The sequence below is a fragment of the Bactrocera oleae genome, chromosome 4 (genome assembly GCF_042242935.1).
Source record: "Bactrocera oleae isolate idBacOlea1 chromosome 4, idBacOlea1, whole genome shotgun sequence".
In the NCBI taxonomy this organism is placed as follows: domain Eukaryota; kingdom Metazoa; phylum Arthropoda; class Insecta; order Diptera; family Tephritidae; genus Bactrocera; species Bactrocera oleae.
The window spans coordinates 36,889,176-36,904,784 of NC_091538.1; the positions used below are offsets into that span (position 1 = coordinate 36,889,176).

The 15,609-nt window shown below is 34.1% G+C and overlaps 1 protein-coding gene across 3 annotated transcripts in view; it reads right to left on the reverse strand.

Moving 5' to 3' along the window:
• LOC106624217 (uncharacterized) overlaps positions 1 to 15,609 on the reverse strand; it is a 64,910-nt gene continuing 49,301 nt past the window's right edge. For 2 of the 3 annotated variants that reach the window (XM_070107850.1, XM_070107849.1), the window contains exons 4-7: positions 12,575 to 12,759; positions 9,028 to 9,250; positions 7,702 to 7,791; positions 1 to 929 (exon numbers count right to left, since the gene is read on the reverse strand). In XM_070107850.1, the coding sequence (XP_069963951.1) occupies positions 398 to 929; positions 7,702 to 7,791; positions 9,028 to 9,250; positions 12,575 to 12,759 (1,030 nt within the window). In that variant the 3' untranslated portion in view covers positions 1 to 397. The remainder of the gene's footprint in view (positions 930 to 7,701; positions 7,792 to 9,027; positions 9,251 to 12,574; positions 12,760 to 15,609) is intronic. The other variant, XM_070107851.1, reaches the window with a different exon arrangement.

Consider the following 15,609-nt stretch of genomic DNA (forward strand, 5'->3'; position numbering starts at 1 on the left):
TTTCAGAACAAACCTTAAACAGTAGCACTTTTCGATTTAATTGAAGTATCAACATTTATAATTACACAAAATTTAGATTTAGTAATATAATATAATATAATATAATATAATATACTATGTATTGTATAAATAAAAATACTTGAACAACCCATTTCATAAGGAAATGGAAAGTAAATCTTTCGTAGTCAAGTAGTACTACGAAATAACATATTATATTTACATATATGGAAAAATGTAAATTACAGGTATCATTTTTGTGAAATAATTTCAAAAATGCAAAACATGTTTTACAAATTTCTTAAATTGTAACCAGATGCTGCAAATACAAAACAACCTCTATATTTATAACTATATCCTTAACCAAGAAAGTATGTTACTCAACATGCTAATTAGTTTTTTACAAATGCGCCAATATTTCGATATGGTCTCTACTATATGAGTCACTTTGTGAGCAACCATCACTTTTAGATATCGTGATAATTGTAATCTGCTCTTTCTGTGCCTTTGAGCTTGCAGCCTTTGCATTTTCCACTTTATTTGCTTCTTGAAAATGTTTGTTATAGTTTTGGCCGTCATGGCTATTCGAGGTCTCTATTTCCACAATCGCTGAGGTCCACAACTGACGAGTTTGTGAATGAGTAGGCTGTTCAGTGTTTTGGGATACCCCACATGCACTCCTGCTGGGTTCTGATAAGGTTAAATGTGTTGAGTTGCATCTGTTGCTGTCCAATTGTTGCGTAGTAGTCGGTTCTGGAATGTCTACGCTGGACAGCGAACGGTCCGATGTGGAAGTGTCAATGCTGCGTTCACTGCATATCGTAGCTGGAGTAGCGTTCCGTGATCTATAGCTTGACGGGAAACTAAATTCGGAAGTACCAGCAATGCTGCTGGTCGGGCCGGCACTTCTAATTGTTGTTGTCAGTGGTGCTCTGGAAGAAATATTTGAGGTTTTTAGACAGAAGAAATGAAGTGTATGCATTCAGTTAAACTAATCAAAAAGCAAAACTATTATACTCCGTAGCAACATGTTGCGAGAATATAAAAATAGCAACATTGTAATTACAGTATTATTAATAATTATTAGATAACAAATTGTTCATGTCCTCACTAAGATTCAGTTCTATATTTTGCTTAATGTCCGAAATATTTTCGCTTGTGTTGATATTGACTGGTTTTGCACTCCAAAGACTAAATTTATTACATTGGGTTTATGACGAATCAGGGAACCAATGAAAAGATTTCATCTAGTTTTGACAAAATCATTATGTTGGGTATACGAGGGGAGGAAAGTTCTAAGTCGTTTTCCCGATCTTAACCATATTTATTTCCATGCGAATTTTTATTTGTGCTTAAAATTTTTTGAATGTATTAGATATATAATATATTAGAAAGTCAAATTGGATTATTTCAAACTGACAACTTGAACTAAGAATTGTGCCAAAATTTGGTTCAAATAAAAAAAGTATGTATGCTGAAATATGAAATCTCATTTAAAAATGGTGTGCGCCATGCCCACTGATAAGTTTGTGAAAAAGTCTACGAAAGGCCTGCTGTGTCAGTCTTGCGGTTAAATTTAACTTCTCTGTTGTTAACTTGTCGTATGTATGTAGTTATCGCCTATAGAAGGTATCTAAATACAAGTTTGCCGTAATTATTGTAGCTCAAGTGGTCAATCGACATAATTTTTCGACATTTAAAAAAGCACGTTCTAGACCCTTGAACTGTCCTATCTAACGAATAGTTCAGATCAGAAAGTTTGTGCTCCCCAGCACTGCCACTATGTGCCAAGAACAACAAGCGAAAGATAAATAAGTTTATTTTATTATAAAAGATTATTTAAAGTGAGTTTTAGTTTTTAAATTCCACTTTATTCCAATACTTCCTTACAGAAAATCTTCCAAAATATTATATACAATATATAAATATAATAAATCCAAAAAGATATTCTGTTATAGGTTGTAAATAAATGTATCTGTATGTGCAATTAAAATTCAGTCAGTCGAATAACGTGCTTAAATATTTATCGTATTCTCGGTAATAATTCGATCATATGTTTCCTTCTTCTCTGTGGCCAGTAATGCATTGTTCTCGCTTATGAGCAGGCAAGTATATAATTATAGATAAGAGAAAGGATTTACATGGATAAACAAACTTTTCTAATTAGAAGTCATTATGCGATCAAAGTGGTAATTATCATTCATAAAGTATCTTGGTTCTGGTTTGATAATGAAAATTAATTTCACAACTATTCACAAGTAAAAATATTTTTCGACAGGCTATAATTTCCAATTCTGATCACAAACTGTAGTTCAATGGATTCTAATCTAGACTTCCAAGCGGCCAAACATCCGCATCCTGATTTCATAATGTTACTTTTAAGCCATTGCTTGATAGTTTTTACCTTGCTCTTCAACCCATTGACAGGTGAATCCCCACCAAACCATTACAGCAGTTTTGGAAGTTTTTACGTGGACTTTGTCGTTTTGCTTATTAAAAACTTCTTCAACAGTTAAAATTACTTCAACTGTAAAAATAATACTTTCATGGCAGTTTACCTCTCCAACAAGTCTTGACATTGATTTGATCGATATATCTATTTTTCATGACATAATTTTCTGTTTTTCGAACCACGCAAACATTCTTGAAATTGAAAATTTTTTTTTTAACATCTATACACTTTTGAATGCGTTTGAACCAATTGTCGAAGCACTTTTGCCACTCTGATTGAGGCGTTCTGAACGCTTCAACCACCTCCACGTGTCAAAAAACGTTAACCTTTTAGTTTATCTTTTACGTACGGGAATAAGAAGAAGCCGTTCGGTGCCAAATCAGGACTATATGGTGGATAACTCATCAAATCAATGTTATGAGTGCTCAAAAATGCAGTTGTTATAGTCGCTGTGTGAAAGCTTGCATTGTCGTGGTGAAGAGTGATCCGTCTTCGGCCGTAGGTTTTTCTGATTTCTGGAAAGACAAATTGTGTACCGCTCAGAATTTACTGTTCTGCGTTGTTCTAGTGGTATGGTTGCGACAAATCCAGTTGTTCTAAAAAAGACAGGGAACTATTTGTTTGGAATTGCTTCGTGCGCGAACAACTTTTGTTGGATTCGGCTCATCTTGAGCTATCCATACAGTCGACTGCTGTTTACTTTCGGGCTCATACCCATAGAAGATCGATGATTCATCAATTGTCATGATTTCATAGACGTGTTTTGAAGCACCACTATCGTATTTTTTGAACATTTCCAATCGACACGATCATTTTTTGAGCTATTGACAAAGTGTGTGGGATCCAACAGTCTTTTTTTAAGGTCAAACGTTCATGCAATATTGAATGTATGCTGGTCCCACTAATACATGTATGGCAGTTGTCTCTATCTCACTATAAGTCACATGACGATCTTGCAATATTAGTTTGCGCATAGCATCAATATTTTCCGGAACAACAATTGATTTTGGACGACCTTCACGAAATTTGTCTTAGAGTGATCTACGACCCCGATTGATTTCATCTAACCATCGATAAACACTGGTCTTTGATGATGAAGTGTATTAGTCTAATAGCCACTTAATAGCAGACAGTATGTATTTTACCAAAGATGATATTTTTCTTAAAGATTCTCCTATTCCAACCTTACATGAAATCGGGAGCCACTGAGCCCAGCGAAGGTAGCTATGACGTCACTAAGGTGATACAGGTACGAAAATTGTGAGAGTTTCGAAAGTATTTTAACAATGCTGCCGTTTGGTCATATTGAAGAGTACAATGAATGCATCGTGCAAAATTAATGGCAGACCATTTTATTGGTTATTACCTCGTTATGAACATAAAAACAAAATTTCAAGCGTATTTTAACAAATCTGATTTTTAGATATATTATTTATTACTTATACTTTATTAGCTTATTCTTGAAATGGCAGACGTTTTCTCCGGCTGTAACAGTCCGGCAGACGACAATATATTACTTACATAAGCATGGTATATGTTACAACTACAATTAATAGGTTTAATGCAGATAGCTTCTAAACCACTTAAGCTAAACAACCAAACTTGATCAGAATTCAATAAATGAAAGCGACACACTCAACTTTAAACTCAAGATGTTATAAAAAACGCTTTATAGGAGCCGGTATCAATACTGGAAAATGGGTGTGGCACTGTCCATATTTAGGTGAAAACCCATATCTCGGGACCTGCTCCACTAAATAGAACCAAATTCGGTGCATAGCATTATCTTGACATTCTTATTAATATAATTAAGCTTTTTGTGAATGATTCGCCGGTTCCACTAAGCATCCAAATATGGGACAACCCATTTTTTAAGTGAAAAAGCATAATGTAGCATAATAGGTAAAATTATGACATTTTCTAACACTTGTCGGAAAAACTTTACTGAAGCTTTACAAAATTTTTTTTTTTTTTTTGGTGATCTAAGTGAAATCAGTGAAGGGAGGTATCAAACAACTCATAATCATAGTGGAACTTCTAGGATCAGTAAATATAATGTGAAATGCTTTCTTAATCTGTACACTTTTTCGTATCCATGGTACTATAACGAAGTAGAAAATGCAACAATGCAAGCTTTCGAAAGAAATTAGATTTTTGGCTCTTTTTTGTTGCTAATTACTTTTTTAAATGAACTATTTTCAATATTTTTGTACAAACTTCTGATGAACATGTCTAAAATTTCATGTTAATTGCTCAATTTTTGCGCCCTGTAAGACTTTCACCAACTCTAATAAGGAGGTTTTGAGAAAAACGGGTTTACGCTAGACCGCGACGGACCAACGCGCTTGACACCGCTTCACTTAATAATAACTTTCGTAATTTAACAGATTTCAAGTCGAAATTTTGCTGAATAATAAAAAGCGGTTTATTATTTCACAATAGAAACACCCTTAAATTATAGTACATCCAATTCGCTCAGTTAATTATGCTATTGGCTTATATGTATATACCGCCAACCGGAACTTTGAAAATCTTATATTAGGTATATGGGAGATAGAGGTAGAATTGGACCGATTTTATCTGTTTTTGGGATTACTACATATTAACAGAAAGAGATGCTATCTGAGTTTCATTAAGGTACCTCACATACCATCACCAATATATATGGAGTAAAGTCAACTAAAGTTTTTTGGTATATTGGTGGCCAATAATGGAAAAGAAATACGCTGTAAGGCATATTGAAAGCATAAAAAGAGCAGCTAGTATTTGCATCAGTGGAGCTCTTAGAACAACGCCAAGTCAGGACTAAACGCCATTTTACATTTACTGCCAACAGACTCGTTCTGTAAGAAACTAGCTGCGAAGTAAGTTTCTATTTCTACTTATTACTACGGGTACCCTTCCAGAGAGGAGTGGGAAAAGGATGAAGTGGTCAGGATTACAGGGATAAGCAACTGTACAGATGGGTCCAAACTAGATAATCGAGTGGGAGATGGTGTCTTTTCAGCCAAATTAGATACCAAAATCGCCTTCCATTTACCAGACTGCTGCAGTGTCTTCAAAGCGGAGGTCACAGCAATCAAAAAAAGTCTTGTTGTTTTGACAAGGAGTGCGAGGGACATGGGCCGCAGATGCCGACAATTATATTTCAAAAGGAATGACATAAGAACTCTAATAGGGGTGCTAACAGGTACTTGTCTAATTGGCAGACATGAAAACAGACTAGGTGCACCATACAATGACTATTGTAGAAGCTGTCAGGAGGTAGAAAAGGAGGAGACGGTAAAACATTTTCTATGCGAATGCAAGACTTTTTGCAAGAAAACAATCGCAACTATCGGTCGAAAGTTTCTTGAGATATTCACAAAGAGAAACACACTCTATAAATTTCATTAGTAGTCCGATTTTCACACTGTAACATAGGAATGACAAGATAATATTATGCACCGTATTTGGTTGGTTTTGGTGGAGCAGGTTCCGAGATATGGGTTTTCACCTAAATATGGGGAGTGCCACGCCCGTTTTCCAATATTGATACCGGCTTCTATAAAGCTTTTTTATATCATCTTGAGTTCATAATTAAGTGTGTCTGACACTTTCATTTATTGAGTTATGACACATTAAACCTATTAATTGTAGTTGTAACATATACCATACTTACACCGTAAGTCATATATTGTGGTCTGCCGGACTGTTGCAACCGGAGAAAACGTCTACCGTTTAAAAAATAAGATAATAAAAGTATTGAAAATAATATATCTAAAAATAAGATTTGTTAAAATACATTTACAATTTTGTTTAATTTTCAAAACGTCTGCCACGAGGTAATAACTAACAAAACGATCTGCCATACTTATACTCATAATTTTCATACCAGTATCACTTTAGTGACGTCATAGCTACCTTCGCTGGGCCCAGTGGCTCCCGATTTCATGTAAGGTAGTGTGGTAGTGCTTCACTGCTGCGCACATATTGGCTGCTGCTTGTGTAGATTTTTAAACAAAATTAGCAAATAACCCTAAAAACTAATTTAATATATTGTATAAAAATTAATAAAGAAAAAAGGGAAATGTATTGATAATTATAATTTAATATGAACTCAATGCGTATGTGTAATTAAAATTGAGACCAAAATAGTACTCACGGGAGGATTTCAGTTCAAATTATGCTGCTTTTCTGGAGGTCCATCTCAAGAAAAAGTGAATTTAAAAAAAAAACAGGCTAGTTATTGTTATTTTGCTGGATATATTTCTAAACCATCATATTTTTATAGCACTCTGTGTGAGAGCCACTACAGAATGTGCGAATACAGGAAAATCAAAAGTACCTATATATGTACATATATTGTGACCAGAAAGAAAAATTGTAAATAAAACGAAAAGTTTTAATCTTCGTCAGTATTTATTTTATCGCCTTCAAAATATGTTGCTTCTGAAGCTATACACATATGCTACCTCTTTTCCAATCATCGAAACATGCCTTGTAGGCGCTGTCCGGGATCGCCTTCAGTTCCGCGAATTTTCTTTTTCGGTCTCAATCGAGTCGAAACGGGTTCCACGGGGTGGTAACTTGAGCTTGATCGATGGTAATGAACGAGTTTTTGGTCTTAAAATCGGTCACAACTACAGCTCGGTACGGTCTTTTTGCAAAAAATTCAGCTCTTTTGGAACAAGAGGGGCATTGACGCGTCTCATGTCCAAATTATCGGTCAAAATTAAACGAGAAACACTACTGTGGTCGACTGATTTCAACAGTTGCTGCAATCAAACTGGTTGACAGATCGCGCTCATTTTTGGCATAGTAATTAAGGACAGTGCTATTAACTTAACAAAAGAAAAGTGCTGAAAAATTTTCAGCGAGGGCAGTTTAAATGACAACTTCAGGAAACTTTCTGGTCACAATGTATATCAAAAATATGCAATCAGAAGTATACAGTCTTCTGTCTGCACCTCTACAGTAAAGTCTCTCCATTGCTAAATCTAACGATTGTAGGTGCTATTTTAGTCAAAGTGTTAATTAACATTATATAGACAACTTTATATTGACATGTTGGGTTTTCACCATCTCATTGGTAGTCTGGTATAATTTTAATTTAGGCTTAAATATCTCTGAAGGGAACTTTGGCTATTAACCAAGTATATACATATATTTATGTCATTAAAAACTCTCACATATTTATAAATACGTACAAAGATTGTTGCCGAAATTATTCATTTATTTTAGATATTTGATAACAGTCGTTTCAATATTACCTTATTAAGCTGCCGGTATATGAGCGATATGTTGGTGGCGGGGAAGTGCCTCGAATATCACTTTGCCTGTCACGATCCAACAGTAAGAGTCTGAAAGGATATATAAAATATGCTTATATTGCAAATAAAACTATTTATTCTTATATGGTATCTCTATTCGATCCATAAGCATGGGTTTATTTGCGGAAAGTTTCGTTGCTCGTTATCAGGAATTTCTCTTTTGGTGTCGCCCATTGCATTGCGCAATATTGGAGACTCTCGAACAAAATTATATCTTCTCTTATTTTACTTTACGGAAGAAATCATACTAAATTGCAGTCTTGAAAGCCGTTGTCCTGTATGAACAGTGTGTCTTTAGTGCTAACAATGGATTCAGAAAAGTTGTTATATAAAAACTAATGTGTTTTTTGAGGGGTCCGTCAATATGCCAGTATCGATGACAGCATCGATTAATATGATTCAATGTTCAGAAAGGCAATATTTGTTTAACTAAAATAATCATGTGTATAATAATAATACTAAACATTAGCTATATTTGGAAACTATGTTAAATATTTTCAAGTATACATTTAATCGCAATCAGTTAAAGTGGTGACTGGGATCATTGCATTATATATTTTAGTCTACAAAAGTACAAATTTTATCAAAATATACAACCGTTAGGTGATCAAAATTAAATCTATCTAAATCAGTAAATACTTAAGATACAGTATCCCCCGGATAATTGCACTTCAGAAATTGTCAATTTATTGGATCAATTAACCGGGGAAACAATTAACTGATACTCGTTTAATTGAACAATTCGTTCAGCGGGATTGCTGCCACTTAATTGGACAAAATAATCCTTTAAAAAGTCATATGTGGACTTTAAGTGTTTATTTAGCTCTTAGTAATAATATTGAAATCATTATTTTAACTTTAAACGGAAAAAATATAAGAAGAAACAAAAACAAGGCAAGGCAATTAGAGATCCTTGTTATAAAAAAAATAAACTTAAGGAACAAAAACAAAACAATTCACATTATTGTTTTATTATATACAAGTATGCAGCACTTGCATTTACGTATTTAGGTATGTATATATATATATTTTTAAAATATCAATTGAAGAAGTCTTTTGTTTTTTGTATATTGTTTAATTTACGTGAAAAACATATGTTTTCAATTGCTAATGCCAGATATTATTTTTTTAAAAAGTACTTTGTGCAATTAACCGGGGGAAATTAATGGTATATTTTTTCAATAACACATATTTATAACCAATTATGCGGGAAAATTTACACGTATTCACCAAAACTTCAAATGCTTGAACATAAATTAGTCTTACCTCAGTCTATATTCTTGCATACTGGCCTGATAGGAAGGTGGTGGTGGGCGATGCTGAAACTCTGGATAAAGTAAACCATGCGCAGTACCTCCTCCACGACCGCATGGTCGTCTGCCACAACGGACAAAGTCAACTGCTGAACCCAAACCCAGACATGGTGGTCCACCCGGTGCCGTCATTCGCCATGCTACACCGCTCACAGTCACTAGGACAACCCCTACACCTAAAAGTTAAAAAATTTAAATATTGCATTATATATGTATAAGTACTACAAAGCTGGTAAAGCAGTACAGATTAAGAGATATAAACAAGTAAGACAGATCGATTAACATCATTTCTCACATATATATATGGACGTAATGAACATTCACTTTTAATTAGATCCCGTTTCCATTCTAAAAGTTTTATAAAAAGCGTACCCCACTTCATAATTCCAATTCTACATTAGTTGTTGTGCATAAACTTCTCAAACATTTCTATCATCTTCACAATGCGAATTTATCCTTGTGAGTAAATAATAAGTTTTCATTCTCTAAATTTAGCAAATAAAGCTAAGCTTGGCTAAAAGGTTAGCGTTTGAATGTGATATAAAAGTATGGCACTTCTACCAAATAGTCTGTACGGCTAAAAAATACATACTACATATACCATTAAAAAACGGTATATTCGTGTAAAGCTTATTATCACCGCGTATTCACTGAATATCTCTTTCATAATTGAATATAATAATCACACAACAGTAAGCCATTAGGTTATTTGCTTTTACATATTATGTACTTGTAATGAAGTAATTATAACACGTAACTATAAAAGCACAGACGCTACCAATTAAGTTTTGAGGTTGCGTCATCTAACGAGCTTTCTCTTTTCTACACATTATCGCGAATGACCAAACTGGCCGGATAAAATTACACACGGTCAATACGAGTATAATTGCCAAGATTTAAGTAATTGATGCCTATATATAGTAAAGTCACAAAACGTAAATGAGATGTTATACGATGTACTTGATCGTTCCGCTTAGAGATGACGACGAAGCTATAAGATATAAAAGATACGCCAAAAAGTATGGCACAAAGCTTTTGTGGTTGTCATATCAAAATATACTTTAAGTACAAATGGGTGTATGAATCTAATTCAAGCAAAATATGCGGACATTTTTAGCTAATTACCACATTACTGCCTTGAATTACGTTTGCTGGATCGCTGACATGGTGGATCGCTGGATTAAGCTGACATGGTGACATAAAATAGTAGTACAGTATAGTCGTCTTTATTCAGTGTACCCTAAATGAACTAACATGTTAAAGTATGTTTTGGTGCTTTTCCAAATGGATTATTATACTCTCGCAACCTGTTGCTACAGAGTATAATAGTTTTGTTCACCTAACGGTTGTTTGTATCACCTAAAACTAATCGAGTTAGATATAGGGTTATATATATATAAATGATCAGGATGAAGAGACGAGTTGAAATCCGGGTGACTGTCTGTCCGTCCGTCCGTCTGTCCGTCCGTCCGTGCAAGCTCTAACTTGAGTAAAAATTGAGATATCTTTATGAAACTTGGTAGACATGTTTCTTGGTACCGTGAGACGGTTGGTATTGCAGATGGGCGTAATCGGACCACTGCCACGCCCACAAAACGCCATTAATCAAAAACAAATAACTTGCCATAACTAAGCTCCGCAATAAGATACAAGACTGTTATTTGGTACACAGGATCACATTAGGGAGGGGCATCTGCAGTTAAAACTTTTTTTTAAAAAGTGGGCGTGGTCCCGCCTCTAATAGGTTTAATGTGCATATCTCCTAAACCGCTAATGCTATAATAACAAAATTCACTGGAAGCAAATGTTTTTAGCACTTCTATTGACAGTGTGAAAATAGTTGAAATCGGGTGGCAACTCCGCCCACTCCCCATATAACGGTACTGTTAAAACTACTAAAAGCGCGATAAATCAAGCACTAAACACGCCAGAGACATTAAATTTTATCTCTGAGATGGTATAAGATGACTTTATAGGAACCGCGTTCAAAATTAGACAGTGGGCGTGGCACAGCCCACTTTTAGGTGAAAACCCATATCTTGAGATCTGCTTAACCGATTTCAACCAAATTCGGTGCGTAACGTTCTTTTCATGTTTCTGTGTCATAGTGCGAAAATGGGCGAAATCGGATTACAACCACGCCTATTTTCCATATGACACCATTTTAAATACCACTTGATTCTTTCACTTTCCACTATGCAAATCAAGCAACAATGATTATATCGGCGTAAAACTTTGCGTGAATAATACGTTTAAAGTATGCCACCTTGTGACCAAAAATTTTCTAAATCGAACCAAAACTGTTCAAACCCCTAAGTACTAAATATGTGGACCCCAGTGCCTATAGTTGACCTTCTACCGAAAATATCAGTCAATCCACAAATAAATCTCAAACGAGTATACCATTTGACTTTGCGAGAGTATAAAATGTTCGGTTACATCCGAACTTAGCCCTTCCTTACTTGTTCAAAATATGATTTTGTATATGTGCCTATTTTAAACAGACATGCAGATGTTTCATTTTGGTGAAAGCAAAGCATTTAGTGTTTGAACACAATTTCGGTAACAGTTTCATCGCGAATGCGTCTTGTGCAATAAAACGAATAAAATCGTATGAGCTACGTAGGCAATTGATCTGATTGTGTTACCAAAGTTTAGGTTTAAGAATCACTTTATGTTTTAATCAGAATAAGTTTTGAATTTGGTATTTCGTACTTACATTGGTGATTGTTATTGACGGGAGAACCAAAAATTGTAGGCATTCCCAATATAGCAATTTTGTTTATTGCGTACCTGTTCAGCGTTGATAAAGTTATATTAATGATCAGAGTGAAGAAACGAGTTTAATTCGAGTGAAAGGAAATCGTAGCAGGGTGAAGCATCTATGGTATAAAAGTTGTGAAAAATAATAGGTTGGAAGTAGATATATCACAAGCAACACTTTTAGGCGAAAGCCTATACCTTAGGAACTACTGGAACAACGTTTATGAGATATGTATATATCATTGAAATTTTAAGATAATGATTTGCTGATAATAATGTGTCTTTGTGTCAAAAATGTGTAAAATGGAGTAAAGATTTCATAACATTCGGTTGCATTCATACCGTATACCATATATTGGCCAATGTGTAGACATCCAAGCGAAATTAGGCCAATTTATTAAAATGGCTTTACTATAGTTTAATGCCGTAAATGTGGTAAATCGGTTCACCAACTACCCCAGCTGCCAAATATTACATATAATGAATTCATTATGCATTGAATATGTCTTCATAAAATTGCTTAAAACCTTTTATGTTGGTCAATACATGTATGTGATATTTTAATGAAATTAAGTGAGCATTGCTTCCTTTGCATAATATAGGTGTTCTTAGCCCTTCCGTACTTGTTTATATACATACATATGTATGTATATGTATATATCTCATACATATTTAAAATTTAAGAGACCAACGACTCTCTTTTGAATTTCTATGTATGTATGTAAGTAAATACATACCTATCATGAGAAGTGCAGCTGTAAGGTGCGAAGACGGAGGTCCGGCAAGACTTGTCGCTCCTAACGCTGCTCCGCTCAAGGCGCAAGCAATTCCGCCTAGTGCCACCACAGCAATCAATGAACGTAGTGGTGGTCCGGGAAACCATTGACCACAGCAACCTTTTCCAGAACGTTCCGAGGGAGATCTGAAGGTAGAGAGCAATTATAATTATTCGAAATAAAGTAATTATAAATTTTTAAATTGAAATGTCAATTGAATTATTGATCAACAATTTGGAAAACCTTATTTAAAAGTATTAGTTTTATTTACTAAGTATATTAAAGCAGTCATCGATTCGCCGATTCTCTGTTCGCTTCTGCTCTTTTGTCTAAAAAATTACATGTAAAAGCTACAACAAAGTTCGAGTTGAATTCGTGCAAAACTGTATGCGAATACCTCATTAACGCATGGGCTGCCAAGCGGTTTTGACGAAATCCTTCACCAGGTGCCAAGTACGTTTTTTCTTAAATCCATTTGGCCTCATAGTTTTTATCATACAAGTAAAACCTGTAAAAATCGTCGTAGTGCCTTTAAAATTGTTCCAAATTTTGTGCATATATAGCGCACCCAGAAAACATTATCAAATTCATGTCGCGTTGACAACCATAACAACGTTGAATGGCGAAAAACCCACACAACCGCACAATTTCTTGCGACACGACACCCCATGAAGTTTCGTGTGTCGTCCGAAAAAGTGTGACATGGCAGCCAATGTGTTAAAGGGGTATACCGCTATCTTCAATGCCACCACGTTTTGTTTTGCATTAACCAAATTGCATATTTTAGGTCAGTTTTACTATTGTGAATGGTACAATTAGCAAATGAATATACAAATTTATATTTTGCTTGATTTTTAAAACTTAAAATCAAAACGGGTTACTACAACGATTTTAACGCGAAAAAAATAATTTCACCACTAAGAAAGAATCATAACACTATGGCGCATGCGTCAGACGACATTTTAGAGCCACAAGTGCTGCTCATTTATTTGAGCATCTGGTATAGTTTGTTCGATTCGCTACTCTCCAACGCTTGGCGAATCAATGACAGCTAATATTATAAATATGAGCGAACAAAAGCCTTGACACCATTTTACTACTGCTACTTGTTTAGAAAAAAAATTAACATTGTTTTCTTACAGCAATATATAAATATAAATATGTTATCTGCATAATTTCCTTAATTAAATATAGGTTTTACATATTGAAAAACAAAGAGAGATGTTACTTACATTTGTGCATATAATTTATTTCATCTGTTTTAATTTCGAAGCTATGCTTAATAACGATAAAAAAATTTTAATTTTTATTCAAAGTCTTATACTTCAAACAATTATCGACGCAAACCCGTAGACGGGGACAGCTGATACGACCTATACCATGAGAGCGCAATGTTAATAAACACTCATCGGGGCTTCTACCGTCCGCTTCTACAGACTGTACGGTCAAAGATGACATGATGCGAGACTCTCTCATTTTCGCTGATTATTCTGTTATTCTCTTTCCCTGATTATTAAAATCAGGGAATTTCGTACAGCTGATGTCAAAAAAGGCGGGATGCCAGAAATAAACCCGCTAAAAATAGCTAACAAAAGCAGTGCGAAACGAAATTTCAAGGAACGACACAAATACTTTTGAATAACGTGCAACTGAATTTTATTTGCTAATTTAATTTAAAATGTTCATCATAAAACCATGATATATTATTATGACTTGTATTGTTTCTTTGTTATAATTTTTTTATTTATATGCTATTTTTTTATGTTATATGATGTTTTAAAAATTTTATAATATGAATACACATATTTAGGGATATATATGCGTTATACAGGCCTACTCGGAAACGGAGCACTTAAAAATAATATCGAAATGCAAAATACCCAAAAAATTTTTTTTATAATTCCTAATCCATTTTCTTTCGACAGGGTTTTGACAGCTCTTTCTCGAATCAAAGAGTTTCGCATCATTTCATCCTTGGTACGGTAGGATATCCGCGAAAATTGGATTTTTCCCGTAGAAACTAGTGAGCTGATTGTTCTCTTGCAACGCAGGGTTGCCAGTCAGTCTCAATATTTTGTAGTAATTAAAAAATAAACTTGAGTAAATATTCTTAAACTTACTCAAAAGGTAAACTATTTTAAATATTTGGATTTTAGTTTTGAGTATTTACATTTTGAAAAATTATAACTAAAAACCTAAATGTGTGCAAAATTATGTATATATAGGCGTTGAGGGGTAAATAATAAAACCACGTTCAACTCGTTACTTATATTTTATTTAAATAAATAAATTTAACTTCCGCTAGAACACGTCTTATCACGTTGGATGATCAATCGAGAAGAAGGAATAAGGAGATGTAACATAATGCAATTAATTTTATTATTAATTACATTCAAAAAATTTTAAGTTTTTAAGAAGAATTTTAACTTTTACAAGTTAGAATGGAATATAGGTGATCTTATTTTAGTTGCTGCATTTGGTGTAACCAGAAAAAATTAAAAACAATATTAAAAATAGTTGTTTACATATGTAGATCTATTACAATTAGGAGTGATGCTAGTCGCTACATATACAAATTGAGTAATGGCAACATTGGTGAAATGGAAACAAAAGATAACAACTGATTTCTACGTTGCCACTATGGGCATAACTTTTGACAAATTTTGTTTAAATCATTTATCTATCCGCTAAACAATTCGAATATTGTTATATGAAAACTTGCCTGATAACTCGTTGTGAATTATTTTATGGATATACTTACTGTATTCATGACAATGACCATGATTTTAGAACAACTACAATTAAAGCAAGTAAGGAAACGCCAAGTTCGGGTGTAACCGAACATTCTATACTCTTGCAATTTGGAAAGATCAATGGCGGGGAAATTTTTTCAGATGTTGCAAAACTTTTTTATTTAATGTTGTGTAAAAATTAAACATTCACTATTCGATATAACCGTGAATGGATTATAATCATATTTGGTATATTATTAACGT